Genomic DNA, 27,848 nt, shown 5'->3' with positions numbered 1-27,848 from the left:
TATGTGGAAAAACTGAGCATTTCACAAGCAAAAAGTTAACAGTTTTTTTTAACAGAAAACTGTTAAACAGAGCATCTACTGAGTAAGAATGAGAGATAATGGATCACTTTCACTTTCGCTCTTGGATAGGGAAACCTTTACGCACAGACATCAATTAGTCTATAAATAAATTCTTTTGTTTGTTAAGCGCAAATATTCGTTTCAAAACTATTTCTAAATTCAGTTCTAATTTCCAGCAAACAAATAAATGAATAATAATAGCAAAATGTGGTCAAAAACCTGAGTTATATCCTAAAACACATGCTGTGCCCCATATGGTCTAAAACCTGACAGGTGAGCAAATCTAAGCTTGTTTTTAATAAAACAAATATAAATATGGATATAATAAATAATACTGCTAATAATAATAACATTATACAAAAGCAAATTGTTATGAATGAACTGAAAAAGCCTCCCGAGATGAAGAAGACATAAAAGCAGTGATTTTTTATATTTATGTAGGCTAGAAACAATATGTTTTGTAATATTTTAATCTTTTATATTTATATTCAATATCTATTCTTATTATACCCTATATATGTCCTTAATATTTAATTTTTTTTTCATATGTAAAGATATTTATTGCTCTCTTGTGCGTATTAAGCAGTGCGTAAGCGAGACCGGGTTAGTTTTGGTCTAATGAAAAATCTATTATAGTTTCTCAAAATAGCAATGCGCCAGCGGTCCGCCTCAGAACGCCTTCCTTTTTAGACCAGAACGCTACGGGCGCAAAAATGAGCGCTAATGCATTTGCTATTTAAACAGCGTAGCGCAACGCCTCAAAACGACTCTTGTGCCAAGCTGAAACTACCAAAAGACTATTGCACCACGCCTTGTGCCCCACTGCTCCGGGTGTATGATAGGGCCCTAACTCTTTGAGCTTTTACTGGTCGACGCTACAGAGCACTGTGCATCAGAACAGACAGACACAGGAACAGTTTCTTCCCTCTCATGAACACTTGATCATAATTGACTAACAAGTTGACAATTTTTGTTGTTGAGATTAATTGCTGAAGCTTTTATACACAATATACAATATTAACATTATCATATTATTATTAATAAGTCAACAGTGAGCAAAAAAACAGATTTATTAGTTACTATGTTCATTTGAATTAAAAATATAGCTGTATTTTATTTGTTTTTGTGTTATTGGATGAACTATCCTTTTAATGTTGAAACTGCCTCTTTGTTATTAAGGTTGTTGCTAGGGGATACAGCTTTAACCAGATGTTTTTACAAGAATTATTTATATTATTTACTTAATTAGTCATTACATTGTGCTTTATTAATGTCTACCTCTCCCACGGTAGTGTAAAATTAGCAATTATTGTTGTACAGTGTCACAAAATGTATACTGTATTGATGTTTGTGTGGCCAAGTATTCGAAGTTGTATCCCTTCTAGACTTGACCTGTTATTTTGGCTGCTATAGTCTTTAGTCTACAAAAAGCCTTAATAATAAAGATATTTTTACAGAATATTCTTTACATTGTGTGGAAAGATTTTATGTAGAAAACAGGGAATCACCAAAAAAAAAAAAAAGGATCTTAGATGGGGTTTCACCGAAAGCATCACAACTGGTTTGTTTAATTTAAAATATATATTTATTAATCGATTCACTGTAAACCCCAAAAAGTTAAGGTATAACTCAAACTGTTTGGGGAAACTGATTGCAACAAACCATTTAAGTTCAAAAACGAATCTATATGAGTACTGTGAACTTACTCTATTGAAGTTGAAGTAATGAGGTATTTAATTCACTCATTACCTTCAACACTGAGTTCAAAACTCTTTTCACATGAGTAGAGTTAGCTTTCAGTAAATGTTAAGTTAACTACACACACTTTTTTTACAATTTCTCTTTATAATTTAATGTTATTTAATTACTTATTTATTTGTTTTGTTATCAATTTGTTTAATAATTTAAAAATTTGTTTTTTCTTAAATAATTTGCATTTACACCAACAATGGTTTACCTTTTGGGCAGAAAGTTTTGATTAATGAATAAACTCTACATCATACATATGTTGATAAAACTGTCATAAGGTAGGTAGTAAATGGGTTAGTTTGTTGAAACATTTTATTTTTCAAATAACCATACATTTACATTATTTTATTAACCAGCAATTTATTATTAATTTATTCGTTAAAGAATTGATTTGCATAATTTACAATAATAACTAAATTATTTACATCTTTAGAAAAAAAATGTTTCATGATTTTATTAATTTTTAAATATATTAATGGGCAAAATTCAAAAAATAAAAGTTTGTCAACATAATTTAAGTGTGTGTACTGTGTGTGTGTGTGTGTGTGTGTGTGTGTGTGTGCGTTTGTGTGTGTGTGTGTGTGTGTGTGTGTGTGTGTGTGTGTGTTATATTATATAATGCCTGCATATATTTCAGAAAATTATTATTTCTACAATTTGGATACAATTAATTGTATTTTGGGTGGCGCGATGGGTAGCACTGGGTCATTTGGCATTTCTGTGTAGAGTTTGCATGTTCTCTCCGTGTTCGCATGGGTTTCCCCCACAAGTCCAAAGACGTGCTACGAATTGGGTAAGCTAAATTGTCTAAATTTTGTGTATGTGTGTGAATAAGAGTGTATGGGTGTTTTCCAGAGATGGGTTGCAGCTGGAAGGGCATCCTCTGCGTAAAACATATGCTGGATAAGTTGGCGGTTCATTCCGCTGGGGCGACCCCAGATTAATAAAGAGACTAAGCCGAAAAGAAAATGAATTAAATGTATAATCGAAATTCATCTTTCCCCAGCACTTTATATAGATTTATTTATTTCTCGGAAATTCATACATGTACATAAATAAAAATACTGAAATACTGTACAAACAATCCAGACATAAATTACCTCTCCGTTCCTTTAGATGTCACTATATGAGATTTAGCCATCAGAGAGAACCAGTAGCAGAAAATAAGCAATTTAATTGGTCAGACACCGTCACGTGACACAGTGTTTGCGTTTCCTGCAGTGATGAGTGTAAACACGGCACATTGCACGCCTATCAGATTGAATGTAGTGATATAAACAGCGTGTTTTGACGATGGTGAAGTGCACGGTCCAGGGGTGCATAAACTTTAGCGATCTCAGACCAGAAGAGCAGCCGAATCGACCGCGCAAGAGATTCTTCAGGTTCCCAAAAGACAAGGCCCGAGTGAAAGTGTGGCTGGCGGCTTTACGGGACACTGAGCGCGAAATCACAGATCTTCATCGGATATGCGAAGACCATTTCCTCAGCCATCACATCACAGCCGACGGCATCAGCCCGGACGCGATCCCGATCATGCCCCCGCTGGATGGTCCGGTCGGCAACTGGAGCTCGTTTGAGGAGGAGCAGGACGAGCACACGGGGACACTCGAGGAGGTTGGTGGAGTGCGGGGATATCCTCAAAACTTACCTACAGAAAGGGGTATATATATATAACGTGTATGTTAAGGACTCTAAAATATTATTTAGGAGATATTTCGTTTACATTGCCTGTTTTAAATAGCTTTCCCTTCACATAACAGTTCTGTATTTATGCCTCAAAGCATAATGCACTTCTGAGAGCGTGCCTCACACAGGTGAGTGGGCTTGACAAACCACCCAGAGAAAACATACTTTTTCATCTCTCTGACACTTAAACAAACACTTGCAGCAGTTTTTTTTCCACATTTGCACCAGACACTTTCTTACAATGACTGCATACCTAATATAAAAAATAAAAACACTGCATTTATGAAATGTGCCTCACACAGGTGAAGGGCTTGACAAACCACCTGTAGAAAACAATCTGCTCTCTCTCTTAAAAAACACTCCCCCCACCCCTTATTCTAGCACTTTTTTATCTTATTACATACATTTCCTTAATATAATTAGCACTTCTTGTGTGCTACAATTCAATTGTAAGTCACTTTGGACAAAAGTGTGTGGTAAATATATCAGGGCTCAACAATAAGGACTGCCCGATGACCCGGGGTCAGCGTATGAGATGCTCGGGACAGTAGACAGGATTGTTACTGGCCAGATTGGGCCACTGATGCCCTGTCATTAAAGTTTAATTTGCCTGTGACTACTTGTCCATGTTTTGTACAGTTTGACGTCAGTTTGGCAGGCAAGCCATCTTTTGTTTTGCCATAAAATGCCTGAACATTTTGCTGCTTTAGTTTGCAAAATACTTTGGATTTGTTCATTGTACATTTATTTAAATTTTTTAAATATTTAAATTCTAGATGTACAAACATTTTGACACATTTTTCAGTTTTTTTTTAAAATTTGTGGCTAAGAAATAGCTTTTAACATTTTTTTTTGGTAGGGACAGTGAAAACATTGGCAGGGCAAGTAAAAATCTGAACCACTGGTCCGATCGGGCCAGTAGAAAAAATCCTTAGCGTTGAACCCTGTATATGTATTTACACATTTTATATTCAAAACTTTAAATGAATTGTTTGAATTAAGTTTAGTTGTTTAACATAGTCACATTTTACTGAAATCAAATAGATGACTTGTGTAATGTATGCAAGTTATTTTATAATTGTTATTTATTTATTATTACTTACTGTTTTATTTTTAGAATTTTGTGTTGTGTCCATTATACTAAAATATTTTTTATTTGCATATCTTAGCATAATCTTGTTTGTTTGAATAAAATGTTTAAATTAGAAATAAATAAATAATTTGTTAATATTTCCTCACTGAATACCTTTAAGCTAAAATAGATAAATAGTTTAGTTCTATTATGGATATATTGGTTAGGGCTGCACAATATTGGAAAAATTACAAATTGCAATATTTTTCTATTCTGCGATATAATAATATTATATAATAATAATAATTCAGATATAATCTGAATAAATGTTTGTAAAGAATCTATAATTTAGATCGATTGGGAAGATCCTTTAGGGGAGTGCATAAAATATGATTTAGGTTGATTTGTATAGCAATTGAGCACAATAAGTCTTGTCTAATAAGCATAATATTTATATTATTGAGGACAATATTTGTTAATAAACAATCTACAAGCAAAGACAAATTAAAGAAAAAGATGCTAATTAAATATACAACATTTTATTGTTTTTCGAAGAGTTGAAATGTATTCAGGTATACAGTAATTGAGTAACCAAATGTAGAATGACACTGCATAGTCTTTGTTTTATAAACCATTCAGTAAATTAATTTGATTATTAATTATACATTTTTCAAAGTTACAAACAGTACAATTTCCTATGCCTGAATGTATTTTAAAACCATCACAAAGTCACAGGCCTCAAAACACACTTGCAAAATGATAAATTACAATCCAGACTCAACATTGGATATACTTGCGATGTGACTTCTGCGAATGATCACATTGCGATATCGATGCTGAAACCATATGTTGTGCAGCCCTAACATTGGTTAAATCTTTATAAATCATAATATGTTAATATAATATTTTGCCAATATAATAAACAAATGACTTGTTAATGCTTTAATAATATTTACATTATCATAAAATAACAATGGCATATATACAATAATATAAATAATCATAATAATAATACAAATAAATCGGTATTTTTCTTTATTTGTTACTTTTTTAACCAGTTATCAGTAATAATTCCCTGTTGAGCTAAAATGCTTCGCAAAAACTTCTTTAAAGCTTTTACTGTTGATTATTTAAAGCTTATAATATAAAATATGCACTTACTTAGCTGGGACAATGTTGAATTGCATGGGTTGTTAAACAACACCATTCAGTGTTTTTATCTGTAATGTTGTTTAAGAGTGGAGCTGCTGCAGATGATGATCTTGAGGATGAAGACTTTGAGGATGACGAAGAATATGAGGATGAAGGCTACATTCCTGCAGATAACAATTCAAATAGCACAATTAGTAAACCCCAAGAACAGAGCGTCACTCAAAGGTGAAACTGCATTCAAGTCTGTATATGAAACAATACTGATTCATTTGCCCATTCAGGTGTCAAATCTAGTTCCTGGAGGGCCACAGCTCTACAGTTTAGCTCTAACCCTGCTTCAACACTTACCTGTAGGTTTCAAACAAGCCTGAAGGACTCGATTAGTTTGATCAGGTGTGTTTAATTAGGGTTAAAGCTAAACTGTGCTGAGCTGTGACCCTCCAGGAACTGGATTTGACACATGTGCATTAAACTGTGAACTTTTTCAGTTTCAGACCTATCTTTAGCAGTCCCACCATTCACCCACCTGTGAATGTAGCTGATGACGTATTCAACAGTAAAGGTGTCGATTATAAGCTTTTAAATTAATTCAGTTTGAACACCAAAATGTAAAAAGCTTTCCACAATAGTCTTTCTTCTTTTCATATTGCAGCCCCGCATCGATCTGAAGTTGCTCTTGGACAACTGACTAAACGCTTCATGCAGCTCCTTAACGCAGCGCCGGAAGGAGTTCTCGATCTCAATGAGGTGTCGCGAAAACTAGGCGCACGAAAGAGGCGGGTGTATGACATCACCAGCGTGCTTGCAGGGATCCATCTACTCAAGAAGACATCGAAAAACAAGATCCAGTGGATGTAAGTTTACAGCAAGTCATTCAACATTTTATATTTAGAGGCTCATTTACTAACGGCTCTTACTACTTAATAACCCTACTGTTAGAATGTATTAAACATGTGCAATGAAATGCAGGAAAGCACATGAAAGGTGCTGTATGTAAATTTTTACATGATTTTTTTCTCTAAAGTAGCTGTAGTGGGCAATATATCCCATTTGGAAACACACTGATTTTTTTCACACTGAGAACGTCTCAATTATCACCTTTTTTAGCTATAAATCTCTGTAATTCTTCTTTAGATTAAAGTCTGCATGAACCGGAAGTTTCATTTCAGTATGGTACAGCTACTTTTAACTTTAACTGAATATTAAGTAGGGGGAGAGGCTTTCCTTTTGCACATCATTTCATCATAGCAAACGAATGTTAAAGAGGGGTGTGGTTAAGAATATTGTGGCTGAAGCCGTCAAACTAATGTCATCATCAGTGAAAAACCGCCACTCTTAAGTCTGACCCATAGTGCATGAAACACACATAGCTGTGCATTTATACTTCTGTGCGCTGTTTCTTTTGCTCTGCAATAACACTTTTGAAACGCTAGTTGGCAGTGAGGTATTTATGTTCCTCTGTGTCAAGTTTCTTCGTTGGTGTTTTGTTTTGAATGCTTCCTTAATGTACAATTGGCTCTGTCCACACTCGTCAGTTCGACCAATCACAGAGCTTGCGCTACGCGTCGTTGCGACATGTAGTTACGTTTTTTGAGAGGTACGAGCAGCGATGCCAACGGCCATGGCTAGGGCTATGCGTGCACGAGTAGGCTGAGCCATAGCGTACGCGTGCGCTTGACACAAATATAAATCAGCCTTTACGCCCGATTCCCATGGGGCTTCAGAATCTTTAATGGACTGAGTAGGGGAACTGTACATTTTTGGGTGAACTATCCTTTTAATACATCACTGTAAAAAAATGTTGGATTCCACACAATCGATTTGTGTTGGGAGAAAATGAAGGCATTAAGTTAACTTATTAGCTTTTTTTTTTTTTGTGGATTAAACATAAAGCAATTAAGTTGTCCCAACAAATCTCTCAAGAATTGCTGTTTCAGCTCATTTTAATTAAGAAGTTTGAACAAGCAGCTTTTTTGAGTGATCAGTACGCCATTCATACGTCTGTTTCTTTGTCCAAGGAGTTCAACACCTCTCAGCTCTTTTGGGAGCCAGTGGAGCCCCAAGGCAAAAGCTGAGCTCCTTCATCTGAAGTCAACAGAGGAGGCCCTCGACTGGCTCATCAAGGACTGCGCCCAACAGCTCTTTGCCCTGACCGACCTCAAAGACAATGCTGAATATCCACTCATATTTCTAGCATTATTTTGTGATATACTATTGCTCTAGTACTTCTTTGCATTGTTTTGGCCTTAACCCCTCATGTACCTCTGCTTATGTGACATATGAGGACATCTGTCAGATCGATGTTTTCAAGGACCAGACCATAATAGCCATCAGGGCCCCTGAGGAGACCAAACTAGAGGTGCCAACTCCCACTGAAGTAAGACATTTAACTTTTGAATCTTAGTTAAATCGGGAGGATGACTGCAGATCAAAGATGAAATATGTTCTCATTGTGTTATTTTATTTACATACAAGGCATATATATGTGTATGAATCTTTTTACTGTATATTTATGTATGTACAGTGCACATTATAAATGAGTACATTCTCTTTTAAAAATTATTTATTATTGTTTAAAATATTCTATAATATGTTGATCCATTTTTCAGTCAATATAGACTAGTTGAAATTTTGGTGCAGTTGTATTAAGCGATTATAACATTAGGAATAGAAAGATAATGCATTTAAATTCAAATGTATTGCAAAATAATGATTATTATTATTGAGGTATTGTGTATAAAAATACTGTATTGTATTATAAATGATAAAATTATTTGTTATTGAGGTAATTCAAAAGAAAAATCTAATATAATATGATTATATAAAAGATTCATAAAAAGATATATATATATATATATATGTGTGTGTGTGTGTGTGTGTCTGTGTGTGTGTGTGTGTGTGTGTGTGTGTATATATATATATATATATATATATATAACTAATATTTTATCTAATATTTATTTAATATTTTTCTTTAACATAAAATTGGGTATACTTTTATTTGTACCGTGAGCATAAGTTATTTTGTTAAAATAGCTCTGGTTTTGAGAGAGATCGATTTAGAGTGTCACTTACCTGCTCCGTAATGAATTATTCAGCTGTAGCTTGAAATGTCAGCTGACAAAATGCTGTTTTTCTCCCCTATGCACTTATTATGTAGTCTCTGTCGCCACCTTGTGGCAGAACAACAATCTTCTTTGCTCTGCTCAGTATGACAGGCTGGCCACCAACTCGCTGAAGTTATGAATTTTTAAAATAGGCACTGTCTTCATAAATAAACTGCATAGTTGCAATTTAAACAACTCCATTATCACCTAAAAAAGCCTAAAAAGTACATAATGTTGTTCAACAGCAGCAATATTTGTTAAACTGTAGTCCTCTGCTTGCTTATATACATACATTGTAAGTCGTGATATTTTGGTTATACTACCAACATTTTGGTTATACTACCAACCGTATTTAAATAATGTTAAGAGGACATTTATGTGATGACATGTGAGGTAATAAGTATAAAAAATAACTTGCTTTTATGCTCTTCTCAAGGAATCAATCAAGATCCACTTGAAGGGCTCCCGTGGCCCCATCCATACACTTACCTGTGAGACTGAGGGCCCGGGTGATGCTGAGGACTCAACTAACACAGAATCAAAGCTCACCAAATCAGACTGCTTCGTATCACTAGAAGAGAGCCGCATACAAACACAACCACTTGTACCAGGTTAGCAGTATGGCATTATTTTGCACACCTAAAATTGTTAAGATATTTGCTTGCTTTGTTTTCTTTTTTGTGAAAAAATAACATTTCATCTCATTTATTTTATACTAGACTTATTTGATATTATTGATTTGTCTGTTATTTTTGTTATTTTACTTCTGTTTTTCCAGATGTTTCAAATACTGTAGCAGCTGTACAGAGCGCTTGAGGACCACAAAGATGAGCCGTTGCTTCTTTAAGACAAACTACCCCATTATGACTGATTTTGTAGGCCTCTTTGGAGAGACCACTGTCCATATCCATTCTCAAAAAGACATCTATTGTGAAAAATTTTGGTTTGTAAATATAATATTAGTATTTTTTCTATTAGCTTTATGACAAAACTTGAAAAAACATTTCTTTTGTTTTTGAAAAATGATAAATTGTTTCATGAAGCATCTGATAATGTTGTAAAATAATAAAATCTATTATGGTCAAAGATAGACTTTGGATGGATCCTTTCTTTTAAAATAGCAAACCACCTGGCCCAGTTTTTCAAAAGTAATCCAGTGGGATTTTGGATCACGGATTGGATCAAATCTTTGAACCAGTTAAAATAAAGTTTTATGTTTTAAGTAGGGATGTAACGGTATAAAAATTTCACGATATGGTAATACCTCGGTATGAATGGCACGGTATGGTATTTATTGAATCATTTAAAGGAAAAACAAAACTATTGAAGAGACTCAAAAAAATTGCTAGAATGTTCAGGTTACCTCAACACTGAACAGATCAATGACATACAAATTATCTAAACTTTCAAACAGGAACTTAAATTATTCAATTTTAATAACAAAAAATATTAAACCATGTAAAAAAAAAAACGCCACTCGAAAGGACCAGCCATGAGTGAGATATAGGTCTCTTGGTGGTACAAGTCAATGTCTCCATCAATCTGAGCAGTGTGCTGTGTTCTGCTGTCCCCTTGACTAAAAGAATCCCCATCATGTTAGTCGTATTCCCCGACTTGTATTTCAGCACTGGCAGTGCCTGCATACCCTTTTTTCTGTCACCTTTTCTTCTTTCTTGTTTCTTTTCAGAGAGAAACTGAAATGCTTCCACACATCTGATTTAAAACCCGCTTTAGGTTCGACCATTTTTAGCTCTTTTTCTTTGCCGCTACTAGCAGCACCCTCCATTTCTGCATTACTGGATCTATAGCGACAACAGAACGCAAAGGATGATGGCCACGTCTGGGCTGATGAAAATTTTAGTTTCCGCTACCTCCCATTCGCTCCATTCACCAGAGCAAACTTTTCACCAAAAGACCTATGATTTTATTGAGTCACAACCACGGTAATATTGAAAGAAATTGCTATTGCGGTATGACGGTATTTACAATATTGTTACATCCCTATTTTTAAGTGAATGATCACAAACTTAATGGTTACTGATGATATATGAATTCCTTCCTATTTGAAGCCTATATGAAGCATGTCACATCTAATGAGATATGGTAAACAACAACAAAACAATATCACAGCAGTATTGTATTAGAACCAACTAATGTCAAATGTTTGTTGATTGCAGTGTTTCTGTTTCTTACCATTAAAACAAACAATGGCTGTTTGTGGCCACTGGTATTTTGCCTACCTGTTAATCTTTTCTAAGCCGGTTGGTTCCAATTAAGGCTTTGGTAAACAGAATTTGGTGATGCAGAATTTTGGTATTTGGATCACAGTGATCCAACCCAATGTTCCTTTAAAAACTGTCATAAAAGTAAAATAGATGAGTTTATCCTGCATAGCAAAACATGGCATTTTCAAATCTGGACCAATTTGATCCAGATTAAATTTTTTGAAAAACTGGGCCCTTGATTTATAGGGAGAGTCGTGTATAGTTGTGCACTACCAAAATGATATATATTTAAAATAAATACATGTTTTTATTGAGCAAGGATGCATTACACTGATGAAAAATGACAGTACACACATTAAGAATATTACAGTCATGTAATATATTATTTAAAATAAATTCCATACTTCTTTCTATTCAATCTGGTTTCCACAAAAATCATGAATGTTACTAAAAACGTTTTTCTAAGCCACTATAACATTTTGTAAAAAAAAAAAATATTAAGGCTGAAAATGAAGCAGAGTAAGTTTAATGGCTTGTCTGGTAACAAATCTTGAGAAGCAACCTACCTGGTTCATCATGTTACTTAAAGGCACAATATGTACGATTATTTTCTTTCAAATATCCTAAAATCACTAAAACAGTGTGATATATTTTGGCTTGAGTACTTGCATTATCCCAAAGGTTAGGAAGAATGTTCAAATCCAGAGATATAAGTTATTTTAACTAGTGTCTCCATGCTTATGACATCATACACCTGCATTTTCCAGTTGCTCATCACCTTCGATTTCTAGTTTGGTTTTCTAGAAAACAGAAAAACTCCAAAGACGCTTTAAAATGTTGTGCGTTTTATTAAACTGCAAAGTGCAGCACCCTAACAGACATAACCATTTGTTTGTTGTGAATATGTGCCCCCTTGTGGTGAATATTAAATATTGTGCCTTTAAACACTTGCCAAATAGGAGTCACTCTGCCACTGCTGTCTGAAAAACACAAAAAGCTCATCCAACCACATCTCGCTTTATAAAACCAAACCGTCCCCGTATAATGCATATCACTCATCACAGTTCATAAACGATTTCCGTATTAAAGGTAGAGGTAATTGCACTTAGAATCAAAGTAATCAAAGTAACACTTCCTGAGGTCTTAATGCTTGTGAATGTCTCGTACACCACCAATTAGCCACACGAATGGCTGAGGGGTGTATTGATTGTTAAATATTCAGTGGTGTTAGGTCTCAACAATAGTTTGGTGATCTGATTTAAGCCCTGCTCACACTGTGCAATTTCAGAGATGATTTGGCCATCTGAGACTAATATGGAAAATCCTAAAAGATTCCAGTAATCCTAGCCTAAAATCTGTAGTTTTTGATTCCTTGATTGATGGCCTCTACGATCAGATTTTCCCTCTGATGAAGAAGTTCTGGTGGTGTCGGGCGTTCAGACTCTTGGCTGAAGTGTGAATTCAGTTAAGACGAGCGTCAAACCAAGAATCAATAGGAGCGGTATATCTGATGACGCAATCAGAACGACACTTTCAAACCACTGCCTTTTCCGGTTATCATTGAGACGTGTTGTAAGTAAAAGTGTTGCTACAGTTTGTTTATGTTTACCGTGAGGTTTCATGTCGGGATGCAGTAGAGTGAAGGTGTCACAGATGGATGATGCCAAACTCCAGGGTGAGTTTTCTTGCGTGTCCATGTTTGGTGCATCTTAACTGTGGTTCAATCTGACATTATGAAAACTGAGGGACACATGCGGATCATACTTGTGCACTCTGATGCTACAATCATTTAGTAGTATTCAAAATCGCACAATGTGAGCTGGGCTTTAGACAGCAGAGTTTTGACATCAGTCAGTGACGAAGTGAACGAACGCGACTGGAAAAACGCCCCTTCTGGTTGGTTCCCCATCAATGTGGCCCACCTGCAGGACATGCGGAACAGCGTCAGGATCATGAGTGGTTCATTTAGCTCATGTCAGTTTCTGACTGTACTCACCCACCACTCCTTGTCCTCTTCTCCGTCCACAATTATCATCTCTCCTTCTGAGAAGGTCAGTTCATCTGCGTTATCAGCCACACAGTTATACAATGCTTTTACCCTCTTAGGTCTCTGTTTCTGAAACACATGCATGAAGATTTGAGTTGATGGGTAACAGAATTAAAGGGGACAGTTCACTCAAAACTATCGCTTTAAAATGCATGCTGTCACAATTATGATATTCGCCTTAGTTATTTATTTTTATTTATTTTTATTAAGGAAAATAATGTTTTCATACAATACAACAATAAACATTAGTTTCATTCTTTTTAGTTTTTTTTTTTTTTTAACCCAAGTCCCACCCCAAGAACTGAACATCCCAAGGCAGTTTAACACAATAATTAGAGTCAAATACAATAATTAAACAGTCTGGAGTCAAGCATGTCGTAATGTCACAGTGATGATGGAAGAAAGAAGAAGAAAAAAAAACAATAACAAATAACAGGAAGAAAAATAAATAAAGGAATAAAAATTTGCAGGATGAACTACATTACAGACAAGAAACATCAAGAAGTAGATACAAAGAGATAATAAATATGTTCATAGGCGACGCAGTGGCGCAGTAGGTAGTGCTGTCGCCTCACAGCAAGAAGTTTCGCTGGTTGGAGCCTCGGCTGGGTCAGTTGGCATTTCTGTGTGGAGTTTGCATGTTCTCCCTGCGTTTGCGTGGGTTTCCTCTGGGTGCTCCGGTTTTCCCCACTGTCCAAAGACATGCGGTACAGGTGAATTGGGTAGGCTAAATTGTCCCTACTGTTTGAGTGTGAATGGGTGTGTGTGTGTGGATGTTTTCCAGAGATGGGTTGCGGCTGAAAGGGCATCCCTGCGTAAAAACATGCTAGATAAGTTGGCGGTTCATTCCACTGTGGTGACCCCGAATTAATAAAGGGACTAAGCCGAAAAGAAAATGAATGAATGCAATATGTACATATTTGTAATTCTCATTCATTCATTAATTTTCTTTTCAGCTCAGCCCCTTTATTAATCAGGGGTCGCCACATTGGAGTGAACCGCCAACTTATCCAGCACATTTTATGCAGTGGATGCCCTTCCAGCTGCTACCCATCACTAGGGAAACACTCGCACAATCTTGCACACACTGACATACACTACGGCCAATTTAGCTTATTCTATTCACCTGTAATGCATGTTTTTGAACTGTGGGGGAAACCGGAGCACCTGGAGGAAACCCACGCGAACACTAGGAGAACATGCAAACTCCACACAGAAATGCCAACTGACACAGGCGGGGCTCGAGCCAGCGACCTTTTTGCTGTGAGGTGATTGGGCTACCCACTGCGCCACCCTGCTGCCTATTTGTAATTCTAATGATTAAAAAATAAATATGTAAATAGCCATTTTGGCAATATTTTGAAATAAATGTTGACGCAAATGCACATGTATATGACATGATATGACTTCTTAGATTTGTAGAATCCAAACATGAACTTGAATGTTAATTAAGTGGTTTACTTATATTGCCATATATCAGATTTCTGGGAATATGGGGGCTTTTTTTCATTGTTAATATTTTTTTTGTACTTATTCAAGAATTTTTACAAATTATTGTGATTATTTACTCTTTGTAAGTTGTCATTTTGCACCTTTAAAAATAAAAAGTAGTTTACTGCATACTGCATCACAACAAACTGGCCTGAAACTCAAAAATGCCATACAGTTCATGTAAAACACACACAACAAAGGGAAAAAAGTGTTAGGATGTTCTATTACTGAAAAGCTACATTAGCTCATTTTCTCAGCAACCAATTGTTGGCATTGCTGGCATTTAAAGTTTTTTTTAACTAGTTATTAGTAGAGAGTCATACAAATCCAATTTACACTCACAGTCACTCTCTCTACTGCAAATTTTAAAGTCAAAGTAAAGTCAAGTCAAGCTTTATTGTCATTCTGCTATATGTGTGGACATACAGAGGAACGAGATGTTGTGTCTCGCAGGACAACGGTGCTACACAGATTAATCATAAATACAAACACAACACTGGACATAATAGCTATTATAAAAAACCTACGCATAACTAACATATACTATAAAAGAAAATACTTAAACTATACACATAAGACAGGCTATAGTAGCTGAAACTTTTATAAGTCCCTTGTAAAACTTGTAAAGGAACCGGTTTGAAACGGTGGATGTTGAATGAATTTGTCTCCCTCTTGTGGCTATTAACCTAATTGTGGCAATATATTCACATCACATATATTCACATATATTCACATGCGCGTTTTCTATGGACTATTCGACATCTTTTGGGATTGAAACCGAACAACAAGTGGAGGAAAAGGTTTATATTTTGGGTAAACTAATCCTTTAATTAGTCACTTACTGGTGGGGCTGTTCTGGGTTTAGGTTCTGGTGCAGGAACAGGAGCAGTAGCTTGTGCTGAAGCAGATAAGGGAGCATCTGCAGTAAACAATGTCAATGAAAAATCACCATTTCAGTTTAAAACAATCATTTGTTTGACTTGACCAATATATTTATCAGTTAATATGAGTATTTATATGAGTATTAAAAAATTCACCTGTTTTATCACTTGATTGGGGGCCAATGGGTGGAGCTTTGTTTACACTAACAACTTTACTAAATGAACCAATGGCATCCCTGAAAAATGACAACAAAGCAGTTGATGTAATGCTGTAAAAGCAACAGCTGAAACCTCTATTATGACCAAGAGCAGTATTTGATCAATAATTTGTATTGAAGGTGGAGAGGAAGTCTTACCGAGTGGGGGATTTGACTGGCTTGGATGCAGGGGCTTTTGGCTGTACAGGTACAGGTGGAGGTGGTGGTTTATATGAAAATGAAGTGGGCATAACTGGTGCAGGGGGCACTACAGGCGCTGGCCTGAGAGGAGCAGGTGGAATAAGGAGCGGTGCGGATGGTGCAGGAGGAGCCGTGGCTGCTGGAGGAAGAAGACTGGCCTTTGGATCTGGAGGTGGAGGTCTCTTGGGTGCAGGAGGAGGTGGAGGAGCAGGAGGCAGAACTGCAGGAGAGCCAAGACATGATATGATTTAACTGCAGGTTAACTAGCAGGTAGTGCGTTATAGAGAAATAACTAATACTAATTTTATTTAGTATATATTCAATAAGGTGTCACAGTTGCGTGGTAGGTAGTGCTGTCACCTCACAGCAAGAAGGTCACTGGTTCGAGCCTTGGCTGGGGCAGTAGGAATTTCTTTGTGGAGTTTGCATGTTCTCCCTGTGTTTGTGTGGATTTTCTTCCCACACAGTCCAAACATGTGGTATAGATGAATTGAATAAACTAAACTGGCCATAGTGTATGCGTGTGAATGAGTGTGTATGGATGTTTCCCAGTAATGGGTTGCAGCTGGAAAGGTTTCCGCTGTGTAAAACATATGTTATAAGTGGATAAGTTGGCGGTTCATTTTGCTGTGGCGACCCATCGTGAATAAAGGGACTAAGCTGGAGTAAAACGAATGAATGAAAAATAAGACCTAGCCTACGATGTGACAGAGGAATATGTCAAAATGACGGACAGCATTCTGATTTGCCATCACTGCGTAAAAAAATAAATATGTGACAAACATGCACGCATGTACCAAATTAGATTCTTTCTCTAGATCTAGCATAAAACCTCATATTAAAAGACAACTAACAAATTTAGAAAAATGTGTTTTGATAAGAATAGGCTACAGGCTAAAAACAAAATAGGGTATGTATATACCAAAGTAAAAAAAATATACTAAGCATTTTCTAATTCAAATAATTTTGCTAATATGTAACTTTCTATATAAAATTGAAGTCAGAATTATTAAAATAATTTTTTACCATATACTAGTATTTAACGTGACATTTAAAGGCTTAATCAGGTTAATTAGCTAAATTAGGCAAGTGATTGTATAACAGTTTGTTCTGTAGACAATATAAAAAAAATATATAGCTTAAAGGGGCTAACAATTTTGACCTTAAAATGTTTCTAAAAACTGCTTTTATTGTAGCCCAAATAAAATAAATAAGACTTTTTCCAGAAGAAAAAAATTTTAGGAAATACTGTGAAAAATCCTTTGCTCTGTTAATCATTGTTTGGGAAATGTTTAAAAAAGAAAATTCACAAAAGGGCTAATAGTTGTTCAGTTGCATATTATACAGTAAAATCAGTAACTACCCAGCACTTTATATGACTATTTATAATGAAATCAAGTCGCTGTCAGGAGGTCAGACTCACCATACACAGAGTTATTTTGTTCAGGAGTTTGAGGGTTTGCAGGATCTGAACATGACCTCTGTCTACCGATGTTCTCCATTGGTGGACTCCATCCTGACATCACACACACAGGGTAAGTCCAGGTGCATTAACAGACATTTGCTGTACATCCTACATCTTAAAGCCCAAGCATTTTGCTTTGTATAAATCAGACCAAGGACAACAGTTTCAGCTAAAAATCTTCTTAAAGTTCTACTGCAGAAAATTGTTATCTATATATCGGATGACCCCAGGGTGAGTAAATTAACAGCAAAGCTTGATTTTATGTTGAACTATCTATTTAAAGCTCCTCGGACTGACTGCTACTCACCCCTTCCCAAGGGCCGAGGGGGTAAAAGAGGAATGCCAGGTACTCCTGGTAAACCCAGTGGTGGAGAGTTGGGATCGAGCATGGTGCCGTAAGTCTCGTTCATCATCATGCTCGGAATAAAAGCCCTCTGCTTATTATTGACCACATTGGCCACGTCCCGAGCCAGAGCGCTCATGTTGGGCATCATGGGGCCACTGCCTGGAACTATACAGCTTATTGGACGCTCCTCACGCCTGATTGGAATGGGCTGGAAAATAAATTTAAATATACAGATAAGTCAGACTCAGTAAAGTGAACTAATTTCATACGGATTTCTGTTTGTTATTTATGATGTTTTTGAAGGTTTTGTCCGTGTATTTATTTCATAGAGCATACAATAAAGCAACACTATAGGTTTGGATAATACTTTAAAAATAGAACTACTATCGCTCTAGGACACAGGTGTCAAACTCAGTTCCAGAAGGGCCGCAGCTCTGCAGAGTTTAGTTCCAACCCTAATTAAACACACCTGATCAAACTAATTGAGTCCTTCAGGCTTGTTTGAATCCTACAGGTAAGAGTGTTGGAGCAGGGTTGGAACTAAACTGTGCAGGGTTTCGGCCCTCCAGGAATTGAGTTTGACACCACTGCTCTAGGAGATTATATAGGAGCAGGGAATTTCAAGGTATTTCCTATTATATTTTTCTTCTGAAGAAGGTCTTATTTCTTTTAGTTTTGCTGGAATAACTGTTAATTTTACATTTTTACAATTGATGTTTTATGTCAATATTATTAGCATCATTAATAAAATATGTTTTTCATTGGCTACAGCACAAACCATTGCTGTCCATTGACTTGTTTAGTTAACCTAGATAATTAACAACCTAGATAAACCTTTAAATTGCACTTTAAGCTGAATCCTACTATCTTGTAAAATAACAAAATATTGTTTCCTCTCTTCATGGGAAAGACAAAAAGAAATAAGTTATTAGAAATGAGTATTACATTTATGTGTTACAAAAAGCTCTGTGTTAAGCAGCACTTGGGAAATATTTGTAAGAAAATAAACACTTCACAGGAGGGCAAATTTTGACTTCAACTGTACATTAATTTTACTATATAATTATTCCTACAGTGAAATAGTACTGCAAACACTATTTTAATGAAATATTTTGTTTTAATATATTTTAAAACCTTTTCCAATCCTCCAGTCTTCAGTTTCACATAATCTTTCAGAAATCTTTCTAATATGCTTTACATAATTTTCATTTTACTTGATTTACAGCTCAAAAAATGTGTAAATAAATATATATCATTATTAAATGATGTCAATCATGCTGCAAAATATTATTGTTATAATTTTGTTATAAAACAATTAAAATGCAGTATTTATTTTTAAATTACAAATCTTTTGTAACAATATCTTCACTGTTACTTTTGTTCAATTTAATGTATACTTAATAAATGTATTTTAATAAAATTTAATATGTTGAGTATGCAAGTAAACACCTTGTCCTCCATCTCATCTTCGCTCTCGTCCAGATCCTCATTATGCAGACGCCAGTCATATTCCACATGCACATGGACATTGAACTTCCCCGTCTGCGCCTGAGTCAGCTGTCAATCACACAGCATACAGTAACACACTCAATGGGTATTTGCTCTCAAAGAAAAGAACAGCAAAAAGCAGCACAGTTTAAAAACTGCGCTCAAGAAAACAAATATACCCACCAGCTCCTCGCATTTGGAGTGTTTGAGACGCTGCGCCAAATCCAGAGCAGTCTCTCCAGCATCATTAGCTGCAAGAAAAACATTTATTTCATTATAATTATTATTATTACACTTTTTGTTTAATGAAAAAAATATTTCATTTTTTTAAAACAATAAATAGCTTACACTTTTGCTTAATTTAGTTTTAAAAAGTGGTAAAATAACTTGAAAGTAAAAGTATTAAAAGTACAGCTATGGACAAAATTAAGATGCCACAATTTATAGTTTTATACTAATGACTTTTCAACCAAATAAAAAATCTCTGAAATGTTTATATTGATTTCTGACAACACAACACCAATATCTTTACTTCAGAAAAGGTAGGAAACTAATATTTGTTAAAATAGTATATATATATTTTTAATAACAACAAATAAATGCATTTGTTTTTCTGACATTAAATGATATTTCTGATAATAAAAATATGCTTTAAATTGTAATATTTTTATTTAATAATTGGAAGAAATGTTATCAGACCTTTTATTGAATAACATTGTATACAAACCATACTAAATTCATTAAATCCAGAATATTTTCCTGTATTGTAAAAGTCTGTATTGTCATTTATTTTGCATTTTAAACATATTTAATTATATTAAAGTATCATATCATATACTTTCAATGCCTGATGTGAAAGCAGGAAGTTATATTGTATCTCTTACTAATGCTGACAGATGCTTTCCCCCGCAGCAGCAGCTTCATACATTCACTGTTATCAGTCAAGCAGCAATAATGCAGCGCTGTGCTTCCTTTGGCCGTCTGCTTGTCTAAATTGCCACTGCACAGACAAACACATGCACACAAATATTGGACATGCATGCAAAAATTAAGGTTTATTTATTCAACAGGATTTATTATTTAGCAGCGATACAGAAGATCAGTGGAGCACCTGTTCTGTACAAGAAAGTCCACAATATGGAGAGAGTTTCGGTCCACCATTCGTACCGCAAGATGTAGTGATGTCTCGCCTGGTTCCTGTCAGTAAAAGACAGATATCATTCATTCATTTTCGTTTTTTTAGGTCAGTCCTTTTATTAATACACAGCAGAATAAACCACCTAAAAGACATGAATACAGCCAAAATCAAACCAAAAAGTGCTTCAGGGATAGGTAATGTGTCAGTGCTCTTTGGATAAGGGATTCAAATATTTGGATAAGGAACAACAAAATCATCAAAAGTCCAAGGCACTTGAAAAGTAAATAGATGAATTAAAAAGCCTTTATTAACATGGCTATTCTTTGAAAACAGCACTTATTATTTTTGGCCTTTATCAGGGTCACAATGTTGAGGTTCGTCTGGAGTTCCTTTGAACACAATGAACTGCAGACGCACCTGAACATTGTAATAAAGGCTTTTTAATGTTTTTACTTACTTTTCGAGTGCTTTGGACTTATGATTTCGAGATTTATACATCATTTATTCACTGAATAGCCAAAAAAATAATAATTAATGACTTTTAGGGCTGTGCAATAAATTAAAATTATTATATTGTGGATATCACGATATCACAAAAAAAAATCACAAAAAAAAGAATGATTTAAAATATATATATTTATATATATATATATATATATATATATATATATATATATATATATATATATATATATATATATATATATATATATATATATTTTTTTTTTTTTTTTTTTTTTTGGTTGTTTATATTCTGAAGATTTTTGATGTGTTTTATTTACAACAATAAAATATGTCTGTTCACTTTCAAGAGTTACAGCAATGCTTTCTCTTCCCTGAAATAATAGGAAACGTGTAAAATTATGTATTTTTATATAAAATATACTAATACATTTCATACCACATTACATTAATTGCCATACTATTGCATGTGGCATTTTTCTTTGATGTCGCACAGCCCTACTGACTTTAATAGCTCAATGGACCCCTTTTACATTTGATTACAGTGCATCCATATGAAAAAGAAATTGCAATGACATTTGGGAAGTTTGGGATTTTCTATAAGCAGTATCCAAATTAGTAAATTGTAGATCTGTATTCATGCTTTTTTGGTAAATGCATTAACATATTTTTTTTTTTATTTTAAGTGTATAAATACTATAAAGGCAGTTCATTCTGCTGTAGCGACCCCTGATAAAAATCAGGAAAGTGAGTAAATACCATAGTGTTATTATAGAATATATTTATTTATCCACTTGAGACATTACAAATCTAAAAATGTTTCTGTTATTGTTATCCATTAAAAATGCATTAATTCTTGCTCATTTCAGGTGTACAGATTAATAATCTAAGTGGCATACTGCTATCAGGCCAACAAAAGTTATCTAAACACCCTCTCCTCCCACAAATTTTGCATCCATCAGGTGAAATCCAAGTAATGCATAAGCAAACAAGGTCAGCCACTAAATACTTTTGTCCATGCCTCTTCATCTAATGATTCACTGCATGCCTTTGGCAAATCCTGACAGTAGTTTTGTAACGCAGGTGTGTGCTGACACAGACGTTTAGTGAATCTGTCTCATTGTACTAGGTCCACTAAAAGAGCCAGCTCATAAGAGTCATTTGTTCAGAATCAAACATCGCAGATATTGTTAAACGCTGCTTTTAGATAAATAGAATAAAAAAGACAACTCACATGTTGGTTAGGCTGATTAATGGTCTCCATCAGGTCCAGTCCTTCAGCATAGACCTGGATCAGGGAGAAGATGTCCCGAGACTTCACTGCATCACACATTGCATGCAGTCGAGCTGCGTTATCTGCATACTTCTTCTGAGCGAAACGCTTCTCTGTGTATTTGGCTGTGATGAAGTCTTTTCGTACCTGCCTGAAGTACAACAAGACACAGAAATGAAACACAGGGGAAAAATCTGTGATTAAAATAGGGATTAAATCTCACAATGGCTTCAAATAGACACATATACACATATACTCGTATAACATCAAATCTTGCAATTTATTATTAATATTAAACTTTGCTCTCAAATTGTTAATATTAACAATATCAGCATTTTGTGACTACATGTAATTAGTGTGTATTAAAGCGCTTTTCTACTGTTTGGTATGGCACAGTTCAGTTCGGTACTGCTCACTTTTGAGGGCTTACCTACAGTGTTTTATACCTAGTACATAGTTTTTTTAGTTCCACCTTGGGTGAGATTCTATGCGAGCGAGCCGTATTAAATCCAAAATTTGACGCATATACACTGCTGATTAAAGATTGGTTCGAGAGAATCATTCCTAACAGCCCAAACTCACTATATTTAGTCAGCAGCAGCCAATTCTGTATTGTTGGTTCAAGCACCTAAACCATTTATATATCATCACAAGAAAAAGACATCAAAAATGGCAGCATCGTAGTTAATACAAAAGGTCCAGACGTTACTATTGTTTAGAGCCAAGGAGCGGATCCAGCCAGATGTAACAACCTGGAAAAACGTTTTTTCCTGAAGTTACGGCAGTAGGAAGCGGTGTAACTATAGCTATACTATAATCCCATCCCCTTAAAGCCATACTAAACTGCAGTGGAAAGGGAGCCGAGTTGAGCTGTACCACACAGCAGAAAAGTTGATTTAGCATTACCTGTAGATTACCTGTAGATCTGTCATTTTCATACCATTCAAATTTAATATAAATAAAATCAAATGTCAAAACTACAATTATTCTGGCTGCTGTGGAAAAAAAGGCTATAACCGATCCTCGACTGAGAGTCCTACTGAAAATGCAAAGATGAATGGCAGCTAATTTTATTACACTTGTATACGTAAAAACCTACCGGCTCCACTAAAGTTGTAAAACATCATTACAAACTTACCACTGTACATCAGACTAATGTAAAGAGATATTTTTTAAACACTGGCTGGTTATGTAGATACTCTAAATATATTTTGCACGGCAGTTTAAAACATAAAATACAAATATAGGACTAAAGATTACTAAAGATAACAACAGATGTGTTGCTTACATGTCACTAGAAGGGTTGGGTTTTGGGATCTCTGAAGACAGTTTTGCTTCCATGATTTCATTGAATGCTGCATTTCCCACGCTGTTAGCAAGCTGCAAAGCATTCAGTAATGTTATATATAAAATTCCTGCCTAAAAAGGAAAGAAAGAATGTTATCATATTACCAATAGTTCAGATGTGCCTAAGAGGTCCAGAGTCAGAGACTGTATTCGGGAGTAGTGGACGCCCATTTCCCGATGGATCCCAGAGCATTCAATGCAAATCAACACACCCAGGTTTGTGGAGAGCCATGTTGGATCTGTAGACAACAACAGAGAAAAGCCACTGATGTTTTATTTGAATTTCATCCAGGGTTATCTTTTTCTATCTGAATAACTATACAAACAAGTTCTACTGGGATGACTAAGTTTACTACAATGCACAAAGACCGGCCAAAAGACCAGATGCAAAACAGGAAGCACAGGGTGTTGATTTGATATGAAAAAAACAGTGCGAGTTGGGGCAATAATCACTCTCCTAAAATATTTATTTTAGTTTGTGCACATCAAGCAGGAAAAAAAAACAACAACAAAAATTCTGTGATTTTTTATTTTTATTTTATTTGCCTAATTTATAGTTATTTTTCTTTTTTATTATTTTGTTATTCCACCACTCAATAAACAATTGTCATTGCTTGTGCAAGCCTATTCCTCTACAAATAAAATATTATATAATTATTTATTTTCTCTTATACACTTAAAAGTTTATTATTTTTACTACATTTATATTTTTATGTTATGTTTCTTTATATTTTCTTGGAAGTTATAATATATATATATTTTTAGGATACTTTGATAAATAAAACAAGTAATTTGAAATAGTTTTTATCATAACATTATGAATGTATTAAAGTCAGTTCATTTGATGAATTTATTATATCTTTCCTGAGTAAAAGTATTGATTCATGCCCGCAATTCAATGCTAAAACTATATCCATAAGCATACAATTACACATTTTGTTACTTTAAATAAAATGTATTGTAGAAAAACTCATTAAAATATTTATAATTAAAGCAAAGTCTAAAATATATATTATATTAATTATATTAACAACTACTTTCAGTTAACCTTTAAAATAATTTAAACTTAAAATCAGAAATATTAATTAGATATATAATAACAAAAATGATTAATGATCATAAAAACTACAAAATGACAGAAATTCATTAGAATTACTTAAACTTTAAAATTAAAATAAAAAAGAATCAAATCTGCAATTTATCCACATTTAATAATGTTATTGTATTATTTTTTACAATGATATTGTATACAAATTAAATCATTTAGAATAAAATAAAATATATAATAAATGTAAAATTTCAAATGTAAAATTTCTTTTTAAAAAATTACACAATACATTATATAAAAATCTACCTAAAAATATAAAATGATAACAGTTCATGCATAATGAAATGTTTTTGGCATTCAAATTTGCAACATTTCAGTCTCCAGCCCAGGTGCTTCACCACTAGTTTTACATCACTATCATACTGCTTACTGGAAGCTCCACAGTCACAGCACACGTCATTGCCGCTCATTTTCTTCACTTCCCCCACGATGGCCTTAGTGAGCTCTCGAACAATGTTATTTTCTCCCTCATTCTGATCATCTTTAAAGGCATTGTTCAGCGCCTCTTCTTTACTGTTCTGGAGAACAGAAACCCATCTGAAACAGAAGATACACCCAAACAGATGAAAAGATGGACATCATAATTACATTTCTCAGATATGACAATAATCTAAACCAATAATAATATAAAAAAGAAAACTTAAGAGGCCTCTTGAAAATTCTCATTTCAAGCTGAAATTTGAAGATTTAAAGCTTTGTGTATTTAAGTGAAACATAATTTTTGTTTGATTGAATAATCTTTTATTACGTAATAATAAAAATGTTGTCATTTTAGAGCATTTTTAGTATCAAATAACAAATTGTCACAGTGTGTGCAAGAACATAGATATGCAGATTAGATTAAATACAAAGATTTTAACAGCAAATTTCCCAAAAAGGAAGAATACACATGAAACTAATGTTTCAGAGGAGTTCAATATTTCAATACAGAAATCAGAATTTGGTGAAATAACCGTGATTATCAGGGCGACAGGATGGCGCAGTGGGTAGCGCTGTCACCTCACAGCAAGAAGGTTCGAGTCCCGGTTGGGTCAGCTGGCATTTCTGTGTGGAGTTTGCATGTTCTCCCAGTGTTCACGGGGGTTTCCTCCAGGTGCTCCGGTTTCCCCCACAGTCCAAAGACATGCAGTGAATATGTAAATTGGGTAAGCTAAATTGTATGTGTGTATGTCCTGGTCCTCCAGGTTTGGGGTTCAACCACTCACCTCATAAAAAATAGATGTTATGAAACACCAACATGGTGCTGCTAAATATCAACTTCGATATAAAATAGCCCTGGAAGTAAGCAAGTAACCTTGATTTTCAATCATTACAAATGAAAACACTTGGGTTGCGTCTGAATCGCATACTTTCATACTATACAGTATGTTAAAAACAGTATGCGAGCTGAGTAGTATGTCAAATTCATAGTTTTAAAAACAGTAGGCGAGAATTACCCGGATGGCTTACTACTTCCGGTGAGATTCTGAAGTGTGCATCCAATGGACACTACACTTTACCATGATGCCATGTGAGAGAATTCATGAATGGGACAGAAGCAACGCAACTGACGAGGGTAGATCATGTGATAATGACAAATGGCAGTTGTAGTACGTCTGAATTCCATTCACATAACTCACATTTAAACTATATAGAACCTGCTTTTCTAACAGCCGTGTAGTAAATTCAAATCTAGTAGCAATATTTGGATGCAGCCTTGTTATTCTGACTGTCAGTTTTTGAAAAAAAGGCTATAAATGACAATATTTTAATTTAAATTCAGTTTTAAATTCAATCTGAACTGTAAAGTAGAAAATAAAAATTAAAATAATTTCCAAAGCCATACCTAATAAATTCACTAAAGCCAGAAAAACTGAGAATTTTCAAGCAGTCTCTTAATATGTTCAAGTAAATTTCATGTGAAATTGCACACTCGCTATGTGCACATACTTACACCTGACACTCTGCCTCATCCTCAGTCTGGAAGTGATACGTTCTGTCATCTAGAAGATGGAGGAGAAACGTGAGAGGATCAATCAGCCATATGAGCCTTGACAGACTCTGATGATACTGGCTGTGAATTTATGTCAGTTTTGTGCTGTGATTGTAAAACTACATTACGTGATATGAGATCAAAGCATTTTTTCTCATCTGGGTTACGCTTCACTTGGCAGGTTAAGAGGTTCAGGTTTGCTGGCGGTGCATTGGGCTGCAAGGGAACCAGAGACGGATACATTAGGAGAGAACAAGGAAAACTGATGGCATTTATAGAATTATTATCCATAAATCAGGGTTAATATACATAAATAATAGTAACTCAATGTTTTTGTTACATAAAATAATAAAAACATTAGCTGAAAACAAAACATGTTTTAATATTTAACAATTTAACATTCTTATTTTCCCAAATCATGACATGATATTTTGAGATTATGTTAACACAAATACATCATTGTCCTTAACATTCAGTATGTTGTGAAAATGGTGCAGGTATTAGCTTGTATAAATTAACAAACATGAATTACAGAGTTAGAGTGTTGCTTTGTTCTCCTACCGTTCCATGTGAAATAGTCAACAATCCATTTTTCACAGAGCACTTCCTTTTCTGCCAAACTTTCCTCAGTCTGTAATGTGGAGAAAAGCCTTCATCACATAAACCTAATGGACTTAGTAACTGTTAAGTCTGACATGTATATAAGTTTTTGGGTACAAATGCTAAACCAGATGACAAAAAAACAATCAAAAATAGTACTATGTCACCAGTGGCTTGCTTGATTTGGGACTTGGAGCTGTGCATGAATGTGTTTGCTCTTCAGTGTTTGGACTTTCAGCAGTGGAAATTAAACCACTGAAAACTAGACTGACACAGTTTCAATTCACTAGAACTTATACAGTATGTTAAGCTGCTTTGACAATCTACATTGTAAAAGCTCTTTAGAAATAAAGATGAATTGAATTGAATAATTTGTAGTGTGCTGTAATACTTTTGTCTTTATAATTCATTCAAAAATTAGTCCACTGGATACATTCCAAAAACTAGTGAACATATTTGCTTTACAAAATCTTAACAAAACTAGAAAAACTAGAAAGTGTTGCACTTGAACATGAAATCCTCCTGTCACCCCCACAAATCAGCACGAAATGGACTGTTCCAAACTTTCTAGCTGAGTTTTGCAAAGTGCCAAACGAAAGAGTGAGTTGAAAATAACAGGAATTATTCAATGGAAATAGATTGTACACTGTAAATAGTTAGAAATAATTTTTCCAATCGAAGTTTTAAAAATCATGCATGTTCATGCATATAAAACACACCTTTATTTGCACATTTGTATAAAGATGATTCTGATTACTTGAGTGAGACATAATTGTTCTGA

The 27,848-nt window shown here is 34.6% G+C and overlaps 2 protein-coding genes across 11 annotated transcripts in view; one reads left to right on the top strand and one right to left on the bottom strand.

The window, feature by feature from the left end:
- The first annotated feature begins 3,008 nt into the window (after positions 1 to 3,008).
- Positions 3,009 to 9,912, top strand: e2f6 (E2F transcription factor 6). 3 transcript variants are annotated; one of them, XM_005160725.6, is made up of 8 exons: positions 3,009 to 3,423; positions 5,805 to 5,944; positions 6,208 to 6,281; positions 6,372 to 6,573; positions 7,738 to 7,893; positions 7,982 to 8,096; positions 9,263 to 9,437; positions 9,605 to 9,912. In XM_005160725.6, exons 1-8 carry the CDS (start codon positions 3,103 to 3,105, stop codon positions 9,640 to 9,642), a joined length of 1,221 nt encoding a protein of 406 aa, XP_005160782.2. In that variant the 5' UTR covers positions 3,009 to 3,102; the 3' UTR covers positions 9,643 to 9,912.
- A 1,426-nt stretch (positions 9,913 to 11,338) lies between these two features.
- Positions 11,339 to 27,848, bottom strand: part of asap2b (ArfGAP with SH3 domain, ankyrin repeat and PH domain 2b) — a 57,795-nt gene continuing 41,285 nt past the window's right edge. For 7 of the 8 annotated variants that reach the window (XM_073932731.1, XM_073932736.1, XM_073932729.1 and 4 more), the window contains 18 exons: positions 27,029 to 27,098; positions 26,596 to 26,683; positions 26,429 to 26,477; positions 24,866 to 25,032; positions 23,493 to 23,626; positions 23,329 to 23,420; positions 22,002 to 22,191; positions 20,279 to 20,364; positions 20,052 to 20,167; positions 19,351 to 19,418; positions 19,129 to 19,236; positions 17,641 to 17,887; positions 17,292 to 17,384; positions 15,827 to 16,088; positions 15,627 to 15,706; positions 15,432 to 15,508; positions 13,048 to 13,167; positions 11,339 to 12,973 (listed from right to left, as the gene is read on the bottom strand). In XM_073932731.1, coding sequence (XP_073788832.1) covers positions 12,899 to 12,973; positions 13,048 to 13,167; positions 15,432 to 15,508; positions 15,627 to 15,706; positions 15,827 to 16,088; positions 17,292 to 17,384; positions 17,641 to 17,887; positions 19,129 to 19,236; positions 19,351 to 19,418; positions 20,052 to 20,167; positions 20,279 to 20,364; positions 22,002 to 22,191; positions 23,329 to 23,420; positions 23,493 to 23,626; positions 24,866 to 25,032; positions 26,429 to 26,477; positions 26,596 to 26,683; positions 27,029 to 27,098 — 2,122 coding nt within the window. In that variant the 3' untranslated portion in view covers positions 11,339 to 12,898. 8 annotated transcript variants of the gene reach the window in all.

The sequence above is a fragment of the Danio rerio genome, chromosome 20 (genome assembly GCF_049306965.1).
Source record: "Danio rerio strain Tuebingen ecotype United States chromosome 20, GRCz12tu, whole genome shotgun sequence".
In the NCBI taxonomy this organism is placed as follows: Eukaryota; Metazoa; Chordata; class Actinopteri; order Cypriniformes; family Danionidae; genus Danio; species Danio rerio.
Note: the sequence above shows the minus strand (reverse complement) of the source record. Positions and strands in the feature narration are given on the sequence as shown.

What these genes read in the sequence shown, in the direction of transcription:
- e2f6 (XM_005160725.6), top strand. Translation starts at nt 3,103, where the DNA reads ATGGTGAAGTGCACGGTCCAGGGGTGCATAAACTTTAGCGATCTCAGA. An exon ending in ACACGGGGACACTCGAGGAG is followed by an intron (nt 3,424 to 5,804) that starts GTTGGTGGAGTG and finishes ATGTTGTTTAAG; the next exon opens with AGTGGAGCTGCTGCAGATGA. An exon ending in AAAAACAAGATCCAGTGGAT is followed by an intron (nt 6,574 to 7,737) that starts GTAAGTTTACAG and finishes TCTTTGTCCAAG; the next exon opens with GAGTTCAACACCTCTCAGCT.